Genomic DNA, 18,332 nt, shown 5'->3' on the forward strand with positions numbered 1-18,332 from the left:
TCCGGGACTGTTTGAACGAAGACATGGTGTTCGGTGAAAACAGCGCTGTCAAACTAACCGTACAATTGAGCAGCCGACACACCGCTCACCACGGTACCTCTGTCGTGCTCACCTGTGACGTCGCGAACTCGACGTCATCGTGACGTTGGCGCTCTGCGCGCTCGCATTGGCTGCCGCTGCCCGCCGGAGCGGCGTGCCGGACATTCGCCGGACGCGGTGCACCGGACATATCTACGCGGTTTGACGCGTCCGGCGGTCGCCGGCTGGCCGGAGCGGCGCCGCCGGACGCGGCGAGCCGGACCGGATTCGGAGCGCCCGCCTGCAATGTGTCCCCGCCTTAATACTTCAGTGCTGCATTTCACGCCGGAACTGCGTATGTGCGCGAGCGTACTCGGCGCGACTTTTGCCTCGAGAATAGCGGAGAACGGCGGGCCCATGGGCGGGCCGAAGTCCGCCTGCCCGAGAAATAGAATCTTGCGCAGCGCGCCGGAGCGCTCGTAATCGGCTCGCAGCCTTCGGGCTGCGGCCGTGTATCTGTTTTTTCAGCCAGCGTCCGTTCCGGCGGACGCGGTTGTTGCGACGCGCGTCTTTACTCTCTCTTTTACTCTGTCCTCTTATCTTTGACCTCTCTTCTATCTGCACGTGGCAGCGGTGGTGGCTCGGCAGGAGCCAGTTGGCAGGCCCGTGCACTTTTCATTTTCATTCTTCTCTCAGTCGCAACCAACCAACCAACCGCTCGTTAAACACGTCCGTGCGCCGTGAGCGCTCTGGAAGACACTGCGTCCTTTTTTAGAGGCTCGTTTTCTTCGCCTACTCTCGAGTTCTCCGCTTATAGCATGCGCTGAAATAAACGCTCCGTATGTGTCTATAACGTCGAAAGGAATTCCTCTCTATTCTCTTTATGAACCACAGTTGAACAGTGTCGAGGTCGCGGCTGCACCCTTTGATGAATAGTTTACCTGCAGTTTTCTACAGTGCACCCAAAAACTCGAGAGTGTAATCAACAGAAGTGTTGAGACGCGGAGCCTTCAGACAACCTCGAGCTCGGTACGCATTCCACCAAACCTGCAACACAGGCGCTGCGCTTCTGCGCTACATCGGAGCACGGGCGTTCACTAAAAAGCACCGCTGGTTGGCTGTCTGGTAACTGTGGAGGGCCTATTTCCCAAGAGTCAGTGCGCAAAAGGGCCCTCGGCAGCGGCGTTAGAGGAGGATGGCTTGCAGAGGCTAAGCGCACTCTCTCCTAGTTTTTTTTCCTCCATGTCTGACTTTTCAGACAGTGCGCGATGCGCCATGGAACAGATGAAATCTTTTTGCAGCTGCTTTCCGTGGTGCACGGTTCTCGGGCACAATTGTCGTGTGTATTTGGGCCACGATTCTCGTATGCATTTGTGACTTCGATCGAATGGAATCATTGTGTCTGAAACGCAGTACCTTAGATTTCATTCGTTAGCTTAGCGACGCCTGCCAGATTTGTAACGTAACGTTACAAAGAAGTCTCCTGCGCCGAGGAACACCGGCAGCCAGTCAGGTCAGCACGAGACGGAGCAGAGTCACTTCGTCTTTCTCCAATGGCCCGTTGCGTTTTTGCATGTATGCAAAAAAAATATCGGGCAAATAAGTGTCGCAGCACTGTCATTTCGCAGATGAGATTCGTTGAATCGCCGAAGCAACCTCGAGACCTCTACAACCTGCTTCCGCAGGCATCACCGTGCACCACCGTGCATGCTCTGTGCTCGGCGGTGAGCTATATTTCTGACGACGGCAAGCATGAAATTCGTTTCTAGCGAGCACAACGATCGACGAAAAACGAACATTCATACCAATGTCCACATACCTTCTCGATCGCATCCTACTTCGGCGACGACTTGGGCCCACGCCAGCCCTTTTTTTTTCACGTCCTTGTAATCAGATCTTGCTGAATTTCACAATATCGGATGCCTCTGCACAGCGCTTATCATCCGGTTGTTTTAATCGATGCGAGCTGCTTTGGAGGACATGGCCATTTCGAAAAGCTAGCACTCGCGCGCGAAGCTCGACAACAAGACGAGACCACACGGGCGACGCGAGTGAGGAGCGGAAGTGTCAGCCAGCCTCAGCGCCGATTGGCTGCTCCTGCTGGCCGCTTCCGGCGGCCGTCAGACGCCGCGCGTCGAAAATCTGGCTGGGCTAGATCGAAGGCAGCGGTGGTATTATTTGACGCGGGGCGTCGTGTACGCGCCGTCGGGCGAAAATCAACGACTTGACGCGGTAAAAGCGCTCAATGTATATCGGCCTTTACGCCTCGACGCTCGACGCCGACGGCGATGCGTGCTGCTACTGGGTCTTCATCGCTACTAGTTTCGGAAGCGCAGGACGCGCGGCGCTTCTGACGCGGCTCGTCCGCGGAACCAGGATCATCATCCACTGGAAGAAGGCCCTGATCCGGAAGCTGCTGGCCAGCAATGACAGGAGGAGGCAAAGTGTCCGCCGTGGTATCCGTAGGGGCTTCAAGGATGGCGTCGGGTTCCCCACCAGCAGCAGAACTCGACGCCTCACACCGAGGCGGAGCTACATCCTCATCCGCTGGTTCTATACACTCCGCGGCAGCACTTTGAGGAACAAGCGGCGCACTGACGCTCTAAGGCTCAGCCACAGCGGCGGCTCGCAAGTCCCCATTCGCGTCAAGAACTTCCATAGCGTCCATGATGTGTTCCTGTAGAGTGTCATCAGGGGGCCGCACGCGATGCCGCAGCTTGTCGGCATACGTCACGACGCACTTGTCCGCTGGGTGGCCGAAACGCCGGCAGTCGTCACACCGCGGCGTGCAACCGCGCCGACGAATGTGTCCAACGCAGTTGAAATGGAGACACCGAGGTGGCCTGCCCGGAATCAGAACAAGACTCTGTATGCCGCACACAATCAGCAGGTGTGGAACGCCACTTGTTCCGACTCCTTCAGAAAGAGACAGGACGACATCACGGCTTAGAGCTCTCATCTTCTCCATGTCTGAAACTTTCCAATTTGCCGCAGTGATAGATGTCACCTTCCCGTACGCCTCAAGTGGCTCACGGATGAAACAATCTTCCTAGCGGTCGAGAAGCCACAAGAGCTTCAGCTTCAGCTCATTGGGTTCCGGGTCAACAACAACACAGCGGCGTCTCTTCACCAAGAGGTCGCCGCATGACACGAGCTTTTCTTTTGATTGCGCCGATTTGCAAGTCACCGTTGAGACGTCAGACATCTGGAATTGTCCGATAGAGCTAATTTATTTTCGGTCCACGACGTTTCGCGGGGAGTCTGTAACCTTGTGCCCTATACGGGCGCTCGGCAATGTCCGCAAGCAGGAAAACGAAGTCGGTCGCCAGCTTACCGGTTGGGAGTCGGGGAAGAACGACACGGTAGTCATTACTCACGGCAAAAGCCTGAGCAGTACCTCGGCCAGAGGGCGATTGAACGTTTTGTGCGGGGAACATCGTAGAGCGCGTCCGCTTCTTCTTCTTCTTCTTCTTCACCATATGGAAATGGCACATACCCACGCGATGGGATTGGCCAAAATACGGTCGTGAATGCCAAGGAGATATATGTGCGCGAAAAAAAGCAATGTAAAATAGTAGAATGTTTGAAATTAGAAAAAATATGAATGAATTGTTAAAAGTCTTTAATAAATAAACAAATTAGATATTTCAGGAATAAAATAAAATACCCTTTTTGAACATTGGGTGGAATTTTATATGGAGATAACACGGTAAGCGACCAGTTGCAATGATGTAATCATGAAGATAGCCGCAAATAGTGCTTGACGAGAATTCCGTGGCGCTCGCACCAAACGAGAGCAGAACGGATAGAGACAAATGGAGTCCTAACCTCGAAAGAGGGACTTCGAAGTACTGTTTTCTCTGAAATGCGAACGGCCGGCAAGAGAGGAGACAATGGTCAATTGTTTCAACTTCTCTGCATGTGTTACAAAGGTTTCTCGTAGCGAACCAGCATCTGCATAAGTACAAGTTGAGGTGGGGGATTCTGCATCGCAAAAGCGTCCGCTTCTCAACAACGCCTTCGGCTTTCTCCACGAAGCATGTCGGCTGCGGCGATAGCCTAGCTTTGCACTAGGCTATCGCCGCAGCCGACAAGCTTCGTCTTAAACTGCACCGCACTCTCGTGCTGTGCATTGGATATCGTCGTCTTCATCAACTTCCATCTGCTCCATCCCACGGCACAGCATGCTCACCGTCGCCTTCTACGCAGCACGAATCCGTTCTTTTGTTCCGATTCGAATGTAGTGAGCATTCTCTGTAGCTTTTTCCTCCAGCGTGTTTAGCAAAAGTATGTTTGTTCGCTAATAAATGATTAGTTAATTCTAGAGGATTCAGCATTCAGAGTAAATGCACCGGGATTCCGCCACTGCGACGACAACACCTCAGGTCTCCTTTTGTTTACATTGCTGCCTATAGGCAGCAGTTGCGCATTTGTTCCACATTAAATGCTAATTGTTCTGCTTAGCTTTTCTTCTTTTCTATCTCTTCTTTTTTTGCACCGGTATACGTTTACGCAGTGCGATCACTCAGAAAGAATAGCCGATGAAAGCGAGCGCCAGACTGGGGAACGCTTCACAGCAGATTGTTCACACAGCGTAGGTCCGGCGTTTCTCGCTCGTTGTAACTGCTTTTTCCGGTGTGTTCAATACTTGACTTTAAATGGCTTTATCAAGAAGTATGTTCGGCACCCATTTTCAGTAATTAAAATGGCTTAATTTGTTGCCCACATGCGACGCCAACGACAGGTGCCGGGTGCGGCAGCGTTAGTTCGCAGTCTGGGTCACACCGGCTAGCAGCGGCGCTTCCCGTTCAATGTAATTAATCTTGAGCTGTTAGTAATCATCGATCTTAGTTCTCTGTTTTCGAAAGTATGCTCAATTACATTTTGTATTAGCTGAAAGTTACGAACTTGCTCTCCATAATCGTTGGCATCGTACATACGAACTCCGCGGACTCGCTAGGCCTGTTAGTACCGTTACTTATTGTCGAAGGGTGAACACATTATTACGTGACAGCAAGCCGATGAAGACAGGACTACATGACTGCTGGCGATAAAATGATTTATTGGCAGCGGGCCTATCGCGTGCGCGCCGTGCTGCGCCTCTGCCCACTTTGTCGCCTTGTAGACCGTGACATTTTAATTGAGGCCAACCAACCACTACCTGGGGCCACCAAGCGATCGTCCCGATCGTGCAAACTAGAACAACAGTGACGATAAAACGTATGAAGTGATGACTGGCGTGACAGGAGGGATGAACAAAGAAAAGAAGAAGGCGTAGGGCATAGCGCTGGTCCTGGAAGCTTCCGGACCAGAGGTCACCTTGAGCCGGTGGCCAAGATCATTTGGGCGCACCAAACGGCAAAAGCAGGGGAGGGGGCGGGGGCGCTCTGTGCCGACGCGTCCTGGATCAGGTGGATCACTTAGGGTCTGGTCAGGAGGAGCAGTTCGTCGTGTCTTGTGGGTAGGGTGGGGGGCGGCGCTGGGGTGAACGGCGAGGTCGGTTCTGGTCAGGCGGGCTGGGGCACAGCCGGGCAGTTCTAACAAAGAACAAAAGGCCGGCGACCGCGGCAGACGCGGCACGTCAAAACTCCAGGACCTGCATGGCGATGTTACCCCGCACCGCAAACCAGATGTAAGGTGAAGACAAGGCGAGGAAGGAAGGAGTACATGACCGATAGTGATGGAAGGATTTTGTGGCGGCGAGCATAGCGCGAGCGTTCCGTACCGCGCTACTGCCTACTTTGTCGTCTTCTAGCTCATGACAATATAAAATTTAGTCACATCGTTTCGCTTATTCACAGTACGGAGAAGGCGCAGAGAAGGCTAGTCATCATCTCATCGACGTGAAGGTTTCGATCGGCCGCTGATGCTGGTTCCGGCTGGTCCGTCAGCAACGGCTTATTTGCCGATCAGCATACCGACCGCTGAGTCGCAGACGCAGCGCCTGGCCGATATGGCGTGTCGCTGTTCATAGTACGTCACAATGCTGTGCTGTGATCTCACTACTACTGACTGATATCGTTCGCGCGGCCCTACCTCCCTAACTATAGGGCTAGCGATTGGTCTCATTCATGCGAAAGGGCGTTTAGGGGCTCTTTGGAGCTTAATTAAAATATATTTTAAGCATTTGTTTCATCCAATATTTCACCGTGGGGTACCTTACATACAAAGGAAGCCCATAACTAGCGTTTTATCGCCTCAAAGTTGGATCTCTCAACGGCATTAAAACAAAGTTTTTCCTCCTCCACCCCACGAGCGCACGTATGTTAGACACCACACACGTAGCGAGTTACTGAAAAACACGCGCAATGCTCATATACGTATAGGTCCTGCGAAATTAGACCTTGCGCATTTAGAAATAAAGATACTATGACAATACACGAAATCTATTTTCACGTGCAGGTACTGCTCAGGCGAAAGTAAATGGTGTGAATTTTTCTTGCTATCTCTAACTCTAGCAAAACAGTTAACTTTTTAGCCACTGCAGCCAGCGCTGATCTTCATGTAATAAGCTTAGATGTAGTCGCATTTTTGGGCTACACCAAGCGGCAGAATTCTTCTAGCACGCGTATATGCATCGCCCAAATTTTAGATCCATCCTCGTAATTTCATATGCAAGGCAGTGACAACTGGCGCAGGACTCCTAAAGTCCTGCAAGCGTAGCTCAGCTGTTTTATGCCATTTCATTTGCTAAGGACTTAAGGAGGCAAGTGAAGCTGATAACTATTCCGATTTGATATTCGGCAATTGGAACTAAAGAAACGTTTTAATAACTGCTTCGTCACCGAGTATACTTCGACTAGATGAACCAATACGCTGGCAGTATGCACGGAAATATTGAAGCGGGTAGACGACGACGACAAACAGCGATGGCACGAGTTGGAAGAGTAGAAGACGACAAAGAAGTTCGGACTGTGTTCTCGGTGCCGCTCGCAGCTGTTCTTGTCTATTTGTAAATATCTGTAAATATATTCTTTCCCGCAACATATTTGGTGGAGGTGCGGATTTCCCCTACGTCTACCGACGACGGAGCTCCGCAGTGGCCGCCAGTTGCCTTCACTCATCATGACCCAAGACGCCGCCCAGCAAACCTCAGCCCCGGCCATGACATCACTCGTTCTTTCTCCCCCTCGTGACCCTGGGACATTTTCTGGTACCGACAACACTGACGTCGACGACTGGATCAGCATGTACGAGCGAGTGAGTACCTACAACCGCTGGGATCCGACCCTCATGCTCGCAAATGTAATATTCTATCTAAAAGACATTGCCCGGGTCTGGTATGAGACGCACGAAGACCATTTGACCAGCTGGGACGTGTGCAAAGAGAAACTCCGCGAATTGTTTGGACGGCCGCTCGGCCGAACGCTTGCCGCTAAGAAGGACCTCGCCTCCCGAGCTCAAACATCTACGGAGTCCTATGTGTCGTACATTCAAGATGTGCTGGCCCTCTGTCACAAAGTTGACGCCAACATGCCCGAGTCTGACAAAGTCAGCCACGTGTTGAAGGGAATCGGCGACGATGCCTTCAACTTGCTTGTATACAAGAACTGCACTACAATCGACGGAATTATTAAGGAATGTCGACGCTTCGAGGAAGCCAAAAGCAGGCGTATTAGCCAGCCGTACACACGCCTCCCCAACACGGCTGCGACTTCTTCATGTGAAGACCTGCGACACCGGGAAACTCCAGCACCCCAAGAAAATGTGACCCGCATCATCCGACGCGAGCTCGAAGCTATGTCCCCTGCCGCCCTGCATCTACATGATGGCGACAACCGCTTGCCTACCATCTCTCTGGTACAAGCTGTCGTCCGCCAAGAGCTTGCAAACCTTGGTTTCCAGCCCGTCAGCCCTGTACGGTCTTCACCACCACCCGAAATCACTGCGATTGCTCCTGGACGACCTTCGTACTCCTCTCCACGTCGCCGAAACCCTAACGATTGGCGGACAACCGACGACAGGCCCATTTGTTTCAATTGCCACCGCATTGGCCACATCTCCCGCCACTGTCGAAATTATTGGTCCCGTCGCAGCACATACCGTCCTCTCAGCTCCCACCGTGACGACGAACAGCCCAGCCACTACACGCCCCCTCCAGCCCAGCACAGTGCTCCAGTCGACGGCCAGATTCCCCGATCCAGCCGCTCCCCGTCCCCCCTGCGTCGACAGGCCCGTTCGCCCCAACGCCGTCGCTCCTCTCCTGGCCCCTACGGACACTCGCAAGCGGAAAACTAGATGCTGCAGTGTCTGGAGGTGATGCTGCAGTACAGCCCCAGTCCCAAAATCCTCGATTAGCCCTTCGCGCACACCATAATTTGCTCGCCATTCATGTCGATGGAGTGCCTGTGCGAGCCCTGATCGATACAGGCGCGCACGTATCCGTCATGATTCAGCCCTACGACGCCGCCTCCGAAAAGTACTGACTCCTGCACCCAAAGCCGTTCTCCGCGTTGCCGACGGCGGAACGCCTCATGTTGTTGGACTATGCACAGCCCGTGTGACCATATCCGGCCGCCATACATCCGTTCTGTTCTCTGTTCTGGACCAGTGCCCTCATGAAGTCATTCTTGGCCTCGACTTCCTGTCTGAGCATTCAGCCCTCATTGACTGCGCCACTAATGTTGTTCAGCTTGACTTTCCTCTTTCCGCTGAGTCGCCGTCCCCAGTTATACACCGTCTTTGTGCTGTCGACTTTGTCCGTCTACCGCCTCAAGCCGCAACTTACATTTCTTTCTCATCTGTTCCCCCTGTACCTGATGGTCACTACGTAGTCACTCCGGAACTTGACGTCGCCCTGACGCGCAGCATTGCGCTTCCACACACTGTATTTACAATGTCGGCCAACCGAGCGTACCTTCCGGTCCTGAACTTTGGTTCATCCATGCAACCGCTCCCGCAAGGCATCTCACTCGCCACGCTGTGCCCTGCTGCCGAATGTGTGATATCAGTGGTGGACAGCTGCTTACCTTCCACTCAGCAATGCCGGCTGCCTGCGGCCCCATCAACAGTGAACCCAACGGACGACTACGCCGACATGATCGCTTCTGACCTACCGCCGCAGCAAGCTCGCGATCTTAGGTGCCTCTTATCATCTTTCCGCGACACCTTCGACTTTGATAGCCGTGTTTTGGCTCGGACCTCTGTGGTGACGCATCACATAAACACCGGTGATTCCGCTCCTCTCCGCAGACGTCCGTACCGAGTGTCCAGCGCCGAACGCACCGTCATAAATCAAGAGGTGGACAAGATGCTCGCAAAAGACATCATCGAGCCCTCGTCAAGTCCTTGGGCTTCACCAGTCGTCCTGGTGAAAAAGAAGGACGGCAGCTGGCGCTTCTGCGTTGATTATCGGCACCTCAACCGCATCACACAAAAAGACGTATATCCACTCCCAAGGATCGATGATGCATTAGACTGCCTCCACGGCGCCAAATATTTCTCTTCAATTGATCTTCGATCGGGGTACTGGCAAATTGCCGTTGATGAAAAGGACCGCGAGAAGACCGCCTTCGTGACGCCTGATGGCTTATACCAGTTTAAAGTCATGCCGTTCGGCCTCTGTAACGCCCCGGCTACCTTCGAACGAATGATGGACTCCCTTCTTCGTGGCTTTAAATGGTCCACTTGCCTCTGTTACCTAGACGATGTTGTGGTTTTCTCGCCTACTTTTGCCACGCACCTCGAGCGCCTCTCCAATATTCTGACAGTATTTCGTAACGCCGGACTTCAGCTGAACTCATCGAAATGCAAGTTCGGTCGTCGCCAACTCACTATTCTCGGACACCTCGTTGACGCTTCTGGTGTACGCCCAGATCCCATCAAAATTCAAGCTGTGAAGGACTTTCCTCTTCCAAGGTCGTCGAAAGATGTGCGCAGCTTTGTCGGCTTGTGCTCGTATTTTCGCCGTTTTATCAAAGATTTCGCCGGCATCGCTCGTCCCCTCACCGATCTTCTGAAGAACGACACCCCCTTTACTTGGGGCCCTGCTCAAGAGAACTCATTTTCAACCCTCGTTCATTTGCTGACCACTCCGCCCATCTTAGCACATTTTGACCCGTCGTCTCCCACAGAGGTTCGCACGGACGCCTCCGGATATGGCATCGGCGCCGTCCTAGCCCAACGTCAACAGGGTCAGGATCGAGTCATCGCTTATGCCAGCCGCCTACTTTCAGCCGCAGAGCAAAATTACACCATTACTGAGCGTGAGTGTCTTGCTCTTGTCTGGGCAGTGGCTAAATTCAGACCCTACCTGTTCGGCCGTTCATTCGCTGTTGTCACTGATCACCACGCTCTCTGTTGGCTGTCTTCACTAAAAGATCCCACCGGTCGCCTTGGTCGCTGGGCATTGCGCCTCCAAGAATACTCATACTCCGTCGTGTACAAGTCAGGGCGCCATCACCAGGACGCTGACTGTTTATCCCGATACTCTGTAGAACCACCTGACCTAGAGGACGCTGAGACCCTGCCCTGCCTCTTCGCTATCTCCGATCTTGCCGATATTGCCAACGAACAGCACCACGACTCATCTTTACGTCCTATCTTTGATGGCATCCGTTCTGCAAACCGATCTCCGTCTCTGAACCTTTATGTGCTCCAGAACGGCATTTTGTATCGCCGAAACCTACGCTCCGATGGCCCTCCGCTCCTGCTCGTGATACCCCAACGTCTACGCTCTTCTGTCCTTGAAGAACTGCACGATCTGCCGACAGCCGTCCACCTTGGCGTGTCCCGCACGTACGCTCGGGTGCGGCATCGCTTCTTTTGGCCTGGTCTCTATCGTTCCGTCAAACGTTACGTGGCCGCTTGCGACCTGTGTCAACGTCGGAAAAGACCCTCCACTTTGCCTGCCGGTCTTCTGCAACCCATCGACATCCCTCCGGAACCTTTTCACCGTGTTGGCCTCGACCTTCTTGGCCCTTTTCCGACGTCCCTCTCCGGCAACAAGTGGATCGCTGTCGCAACTGATTATACGACTCGGTACGCCATCACGCGTGCTTTGCCGTCCAGCTGCGCTACCGATGTTGCCGATTTTCTTCTGCAAGACGTCATCCTTCACCACGGCGCCCCTCGTCAACTGCTCACCGACCGCGGTCGTTATTTTCTATCCAGAGTAGTTCACGACATTCTTCGTTCGTGTGACACGCAGCACCAACTCGCGACAGCTTACCACCCACAAACCAATGGGCTTACGGAAAGGTTCAACCGCACGCTCACCGACATGTTAGCCATGTACGTATCGCCAGACCACCGAGATTGGGACGCAGCCTTGTCTTATGTGACATTTGCATATAACTCTTCCCTTCATGACAGAACAGGCTATTCTCCTTTCTACCTTTTGTTTGGTAGGCATCCCACCTTGCCTTTGGACACACTCTTGCCGCCTTCTTCAGCCCCCACCACTGCTTACGCTCGGGACGCCATCTCCCAGGCCACGCTGGCGCGCCAAATAGCACGTAGTAGGCTTCAAGCCTCTCAAGTTTCCCAGAAGTCAGCCTACGACCGCCGTCACCAGGCCGTCGAATTTACCCCAGGATCACTCGTCCTTCTCTGGACGCCCTCTCGCAGCGTCGGTCTCTCCGAGAAGCTCCTTTCGCACTACCGTGGCCCTTACCGTGTCGTGCGCCGTGTTACTGCCGTGAACTATGAAATTGCTCCCCTTGAAACCTCGCCATCGTCCTCTGGCGCCACCACCGACATCGTCCACGTCTGTCGCCTGAAACCTTATCACGACGCTCATACGCCGCCGCCCTAACGCCGAGACGGCGTTTCAGCAGCCGGGGGTCCTGAAGCGGGTAGACGACGACGACAAACAGCGATGGCACGAGTGGGAAGAGTAGAAGACGACAAAGAAGTTCGGACTGTGTTCTCGGTGCCGCTCGCAGCTGTTCTTGTCTATTTGTAAATATCTGTAAATATATTCTTTCCCGCAACAATATTATTGTCTCATTCTGTACAGGTGCCCACAAAAGTTTTTGGAACAACGAAATCACAAAAAGTTTGAATTTTCTCGCTACGTAGAGGCACAGCCAGGCATTACGAACTGCATCGTGCTATTCACGCGAGGGAAGTATGAAGTTCATCCATGACTTCGTGGATGTATGCAGAAACTGCTTACAAATTAAGTTTCGTTGCAATTTTCCTGTGCCTAAAGCTTTTGTTTGCACATGTACGTGCAGTAAATTAGCAACAAAGAAAGTGCGTTTATGCACACTATGAACAGCTTAACTTCCTTTATTTCCAAATATCTGGCTAGAACAGTGTGTCTCTAACCCACTTGAGCGCAAACATTGCAATCGCTGGATCTTCTGGGAAGATCCTGTACTTCTTGGCACATTCCTGCAATGGAAGATAAGAGGAGTCTGTCAGCGACAATATTCTGCTCTTAGTCGTGTCCAAAAATTGCAGTGGCCTTTGTGCCCACTACATGAAAATATATGGTATATGCCAATGTGAAGTTTGCTTTGCAATGTGAACCAAAGTCATACATGCCCTACAGTCATGTCAAGAGGTGGCTTTACCGATCAAATTAACGCGCGAGCATTGCATTGTCCATTTGCAGTAGGTGTTCCGTTGAGCGCTGTCGTTTTTAAAAAAGCCCTACTATGAAATTTTGAAAGATTTCTCAAAACACATACCTTATTAGGAATCAACTAGTCCGCGTACATTAACAAACAAGTGCGGGCTAGTGCACAAAGTAGACTGGAGATCAACTTGGGGACCAATAATCGAAAAGCAGAACAACTAGCTACACTGCAACATACCACAAGAAAAGCTCCTTTAAACTTCTAAACTTCTCACAATAATATGTAATACGTTGTCAGCGTATTTGCGTTGAATGCGCTTGAGCGTGCGTGTGCTCACTTTCCATACGGACTTCTTACGTATTTGGCTTTGATAGGACTAACTCCTGTGTAATTGGTGCATGTTTTTGGTGACCATCGAGATGTGAAACAGATACTGCGCCATTTGCTTTCTAAAAAACTAATTTTCATTTTTTTTTCAATTCATTTGCATAATCTGAGCGGTGAATGAGAGAGAGAGTAGAGCTGATAGGGAACGGCTAAGTGCAAGGTATGCACTGATACACATCGACACAAGCACACGGTTTCACATATCGGTGAATACATGAACCACACCGTAAGGGAAGGGATAAGCGAGGGAGTGGGAGAAGAAAAGGAGAAAGAGGCACCATAGTGGAGGGCTCCGGAATAACTTTCAAATAGATAGGGCAGTTTCGGCGGCCGGTACCCCTTTCTGCTTTTTTGGCCTGAATAAACGCCTAGGCATCATGTCACTGCATATCGTATGGCCGTGTTGAACAAGGCACGTCGTAGTCAATGTTGCAGCCAATGCACACCGTCAAGATGCTAGTTGAATTTAAGTACATGCGCTTATCTGACTCCCCACTCTCACTGCCCAGCTGTATGACGGCGAGACATTCTTTTTCTGTGACAAAGTAGTTAGATTCCGCCTTGGTGAGGGCACGGCTGACGTAAGCGACAACATATTCCGGATACCCACACTTCCGTTGGCCAAGAACTGCGCCCGATTGCCAAGTTCCGCCCTTACGTCTACGGCCGACCGTTCTATGCCGTCACCGACCATCATGCTCTCTGCTGGCTCTCATCGCTCAAAGATCCCTCTGGCCGACTTGCCCGCTGAGCTTTGCGTCTCCAGGAATTCGACATTCACGTCATTTATCGCTCTAGACGCAAGCACTCCGACGCCGACGCACTTTCCCGTTAACCGCCTCTATGCGATTCCACCTCTGCTCTCGTCTGTGCCTACGATTTCTCGTTGTTCGGTATCCCTGATATTGTCACGTTGTAGTGACGGCAGTCCAGCGGTCAGGAAGACACCAACAAGGCTTGAAAAAGAAGCTCTTTATTTGGGCTGACTTGCGCCCGCAAAACGACTGAATCACTCGGCGGCTGCGGAAGCAACAAACGTGCTCGACAGCTTCGTGGCACTGAAGTACCATTTCTTCAGGTTTAGTTGTAGCCCGGCTTCAGTAAGGCACTTGATGGCACGCTGGAGGCGCAGTAAATGGGAAGAAAAATTTTTGGAAAAAACAACAATGTCATCTAGATAGCACCGACACGTTTCCCATTCGAGCCCGCTGAGAATATTATCCATCATTCTCTCGAATGTGGCTGGGGCGTTGCATAGGCCGATTGGCATGACAGTGAATTCATACAGGCCGTCTGGGGTGACGAAGGCGGTTTTCGGCCGGTCAGCGGCAGCCATCGGGACTTACCAGTAGCCAGAGCGTAAGTCTAAGGATGAAAAATACTCCGCTCCCTGCAAGCAATCTAGTGCGTCGTCGATTCGGGGCAGAGGATAAACATCCTTGCGAGAAACCTGGTTGAGACTGCGGTAGTTCGCGCTGAACCGGGTGGAGCCACCTTTTTTCGTCACCAGGATAACTGGAGAAGCCCAAGGGCTATGAGAGGGCTGTATGATGCCGCGCTGTAGCATATCGTCTACATTGTCCCGGATGACGCGGCGCTCTGTGGGCGAGACGCGGTACGGTGGCTGGCGCAAGGGGGCGTGCGTACCGGTGTCAGTTTCGTGAGAGACGGCAAACGCACGGCCCAAAGAAGGTTGGGAAAGGTCAAAAGACATGCTGAAGCGTTGGAGAAGTGTCAGTAGCTGCTCACGTTGAGCGGGCGGAAGGTCGGCAGCGATGGCGCGATGACAGACGTCAACGGGAAGCGCATCGGGCGTGGTCGCACAACACTCCCAGGAGTCACTCAGGAGCCAGCACTGCACTTCGTCGACCTATTCGCCCCACCGATTGTGAGTGCTGACGCGCTCCTATGAGGCCAGCCAGTCGTCGACGTCATGGTCGTTCATACCACTGAATGGAGAAGGGTCGCGCTGGCGTTGCACCCCGGAGCAGAGGACGGTGGCAGGGATGGGCGGCGATGACTGAGTCGGAGCGTTTGGCATTGTGGGCGGAGCGAGTAACGTGCCGCTCCTAAGTTCCAGGTTGAGCACCGGGACGTGGATTGAAGCACCTCCACCTAGTGTAAAGGTGCGTCTTTGAAGCGCAGGTCGGAGGCCGTTGATCGAAGACGCGTGACGACAGGCACACTCCCAGGAGTCGTTGTTCTTGTTGTTAGCCTTTGAATAGATCGCACATACCCACTTTGGGGGATCGGCCAAGAATCGGGAGGTAAAGGTTGCTATTCACCTTCACATACTAAAGGCAAAAGAAAAGCACACGGGAGAGCAACACCGGGGGAGTCTGCCACAAGAGGGGCAGGGAGTGAAAAAAGGTATTAGTTTGGTTTGAACAGAGGGAGAGATGAAGTCACTCAGGAACCAGCACTGCACTTCGACGACCTCTTCGTCCCACCACGTGAAGTGCTGCTGGTCGTTTCTATTACAATTATTACATAACCAAGTCATAAGAGGCAACGAAACTCGAAATGCTTTCGCATTTCCGCATGTAAGGAGACATGAGTCCACCTTTATTTTTGTTTTTCAAAACTACAAACAACCACTTCCCGACAGCCCTGCTTAATAGGCGGCGAAGTGCACATCCTTCATTTTTTTACATGGTCTTGACAAAATTTTGTCCTCACTGATCGCTTTTCCTTGGAATACCTTACGGCCTCTTCAGAAGGCAGATGACAAAGCTTCTGGTCGGTTATTACTTGCTCTAGCCATATGTATGCAGCCTTACCTACAACGTTTCGTGACAACATTAAACTAAAGCATGTTCAGCGGATGTTGAATGGAGGCTGTTGAATGCCCGATGCTATGATCATTTCGGATTCGTCCATCTTCCGAAGCTTTCCTTCTCTCGCACATGATGGCGTAAAACTTCCGACTCCATGCAGTAGCGGCGTTCGGCTATATCAGCTTCAGCGTCTAATGGAGTGCCGACGCTATTAGGAACTCCTCGACGAGTAGCTGGGCCCGTGCGGAAGCTGAGAGCGAAATACGCGCCTCGATTTACTTCAGCTAAATACGAGGTCTGTTAGAAAAGTATCCGACCTTTGGCCGAAGAAAAAAAACTGGCATAACTGGATCGTTGGAAATCTAATCACCTTTAAAGTAGTCTCCTTGGGACTCCACAAACTTCTCCCAGTGGTGCTGCCATTGTTGGAAGTATTCCGAAAAGGCCCCTTTCGGAATGGAATTTAGCTCAGCTGTCGTTGCAGCCATAATGTCCTCTATTGTCTGAAATCGCTCTCGTTTCAATGGCCTCTTGATTTTGGGAAACAGCGAAAAGTCGCAGGGGGCCATATCAGGAGAGTAAGGAGTCTGTTGAACTACAAGAGACTGGTTTTTCGCCAAAAAAGTCTGAATCAAGTGCGAAGAATGTGCAGGAGCATTGACGTGATGGATGCGCCAATTACCTGTTGACCTCAACTCCAGTCTCTTGCGCCACAGAGCACCACGTAGGCGACGGAGGACATTCCTGTAGTACTCTTTTGTCATTGTTTTACCCTGTGGGGTGCGTACACGTGATGTGCCACACAGAGGTAGTCAAAGAAAGCAGTCAGCATCACTTTGACATTGCTGCGCACTTGGCGGGCCTTCATTGGTCTTGATGACGTGGAATGCTTGCACTGTGACGACTGGGATTTGGTTTCCGGGTCGTACCCCTACACCCAAGACTCGCCACCAGTGATTATGGTGTTGATGAAGTCGGGGTCACTGTTTGTGGAATGCAGCATATCCTGTGAGACTTCAACACGAAGCTGCTTTTGTTCCACCGTGAGCAGCTTCGGCACGGATTTCGCCGCAACTCTCTTCATGGCCAAACCTTCGGTAATAATGGGATATGCAGAAATATTGCTGATGTCCACCTCTTCCGCAATTTCTCGAATAGTCACACGACGGTCCCGCATCACCACAGCGTTCACTTCGGCAATGACCTGGTCATTTCTGCATGTTGATGGCCAACCGGAGCGTGCCTCTCTCTCCACCGATGTGCGGCCGTCTTTAAACCAATTGTACCACTGCTTAATCTCTGTGCTGCTCACAGCATCGTCACCGAAAGCCGTCTGAATATTTCCAATGGTTTCCACTTGGCTGCCGCCCAGTTTCTGGCAAAATTTGATGCAGTAGCGCTGCTTCTGTTACTCCGCCATTTTCCTTGCAATAAAAAACCGACGAGAGCACTGCGCACTGCCTCACTCCAACGCTGCGTCCCAGCGACTGACGTTATCTACAGGCGGGAAAAAATTCATGCATGCGCACTAAGGTTCAAGGTCGGCTGATGCAAGAGCGCTTGTTTCACATACATCAGGTGTTCGCCAAAAAAAATAAAGTCGGATACTTTTCTAACAGACCTCGTATATACAGGAACCCTGAAGTCGCGACTGTGCCGTGGCTCGCATATAGACGCATGCTATCACACCACCAGCGTAAACACACAATGCATCAGAATACTACTTATCTGGTCTCAAGCCGCAAAGGCGAATGTTTCACTCCTGCGATCACACTATCAAAGATCTGAAGCTATATGGGAAATGTAATCAAAATGGTTAAACTGCTTACAAGCAAACACCCTGAACACTTAATCTGGCGAACAAATTGTTCCTTCCCTCTCACAGTGCGCGCACGAAGAATTCATCTCAACGCTAAAATTATGCTGAGCAGCAAACCATGCAGTTTTAAATATTTATGCCGGAAATTGACTTTGTATTTCATTGGGCACTTCTTTCAATCTCAACTCACAGCTCCTTCGTAGTACAGCCCCTTGGGATTTTCCAAGTTCCTCCTCTCTATCCATTCCTGAAACATAGAAGAAGGTACAAACCCTTGTACTTTCCTCAAAAGTGTTGCCAGAGAACGATAATAAAAGAAGCCCAGCAGACAAATATTTCGCCCCTAGGTATCAGCAATTACAAAATGCGTCACATGAGAGATGAGAGTCTGTAAGCTAAATGGAGATGCTAACTCTCATTTCTTCAACTATACTACCCATTCTGTGGGCTGTATAAACCGGATAACTTTAGTTATGTGCCTCTGGCTGAAAAAAACCTCTCCCTTACGTGTTATGGTGCTCAAAACTACCGAAAAACAGTGGGGGAACTACAACAAAAGGATATTGTCGCAGCTTCCTTTTGCTGCTTCTTATGTACCCGATGGATATTTGAAAATTATGCAGCAATTGGCAGTGAACTGGCAGTTTTAGTTCAGTTCGTTTAAAAAATTCCCCAAGGTAGAGAAGATTTTAATGGGAATAATTACTGATTAGCATGCACGTTATTGCAGCGCAGTCTTATGTTTATACGCTTGTATGACGGATGGGAAGTTTCGTGGTGAACATATTCCACAGCGCTTACGCA

At 51.4% G+C, this 18,332-nt stretch overlaps 1 protein-coding gene across 1 annotated transcript in view; it reads right to left on the reverse strand.

Moving 5' to 3' along the window:
• Positions 1 to 12,250: 12,250 nt before the first annotated feature.
• Positions 12,251 to 18,332, reverse strand: part of LOC149344833 (uncharacterized) — a 42,933-nt gene continuing 36,851 nt past the window's right edge. Inside the window, exons 5-6 of the mRNA XM_089546394.1 lie at positions 17,719 to 17,775; positions 12,251 to 12,357 (exon numbers count right to left, since the gene is read on the reverse strand). Coding sequence (XP_089402520.1) covers positions 12,271 to 12,357; positions 17,719 to 17,775 — 144 coding nt within the window. The 3' untranslated portion in view covers positions 12,251 to 12,270. The remainder of the gene's footprint in view (positions 12,358 to 17,718; positions 17,776 to 18,332) is intronic.

Source organism: Amblyomma mixtum, chromosome 5, assembly GCF_055824585.1.
Source record: "Amblyomma mixtum isolate Tamu chromosome 5, ASM5582458v1, whole genome shotgun sequence".
NCBI lineage: Eukaryota > Metazoa > Arthropoda > Arachnida > Ixodida > Ixodidae > Amblyomma > Amblyomma mixtum.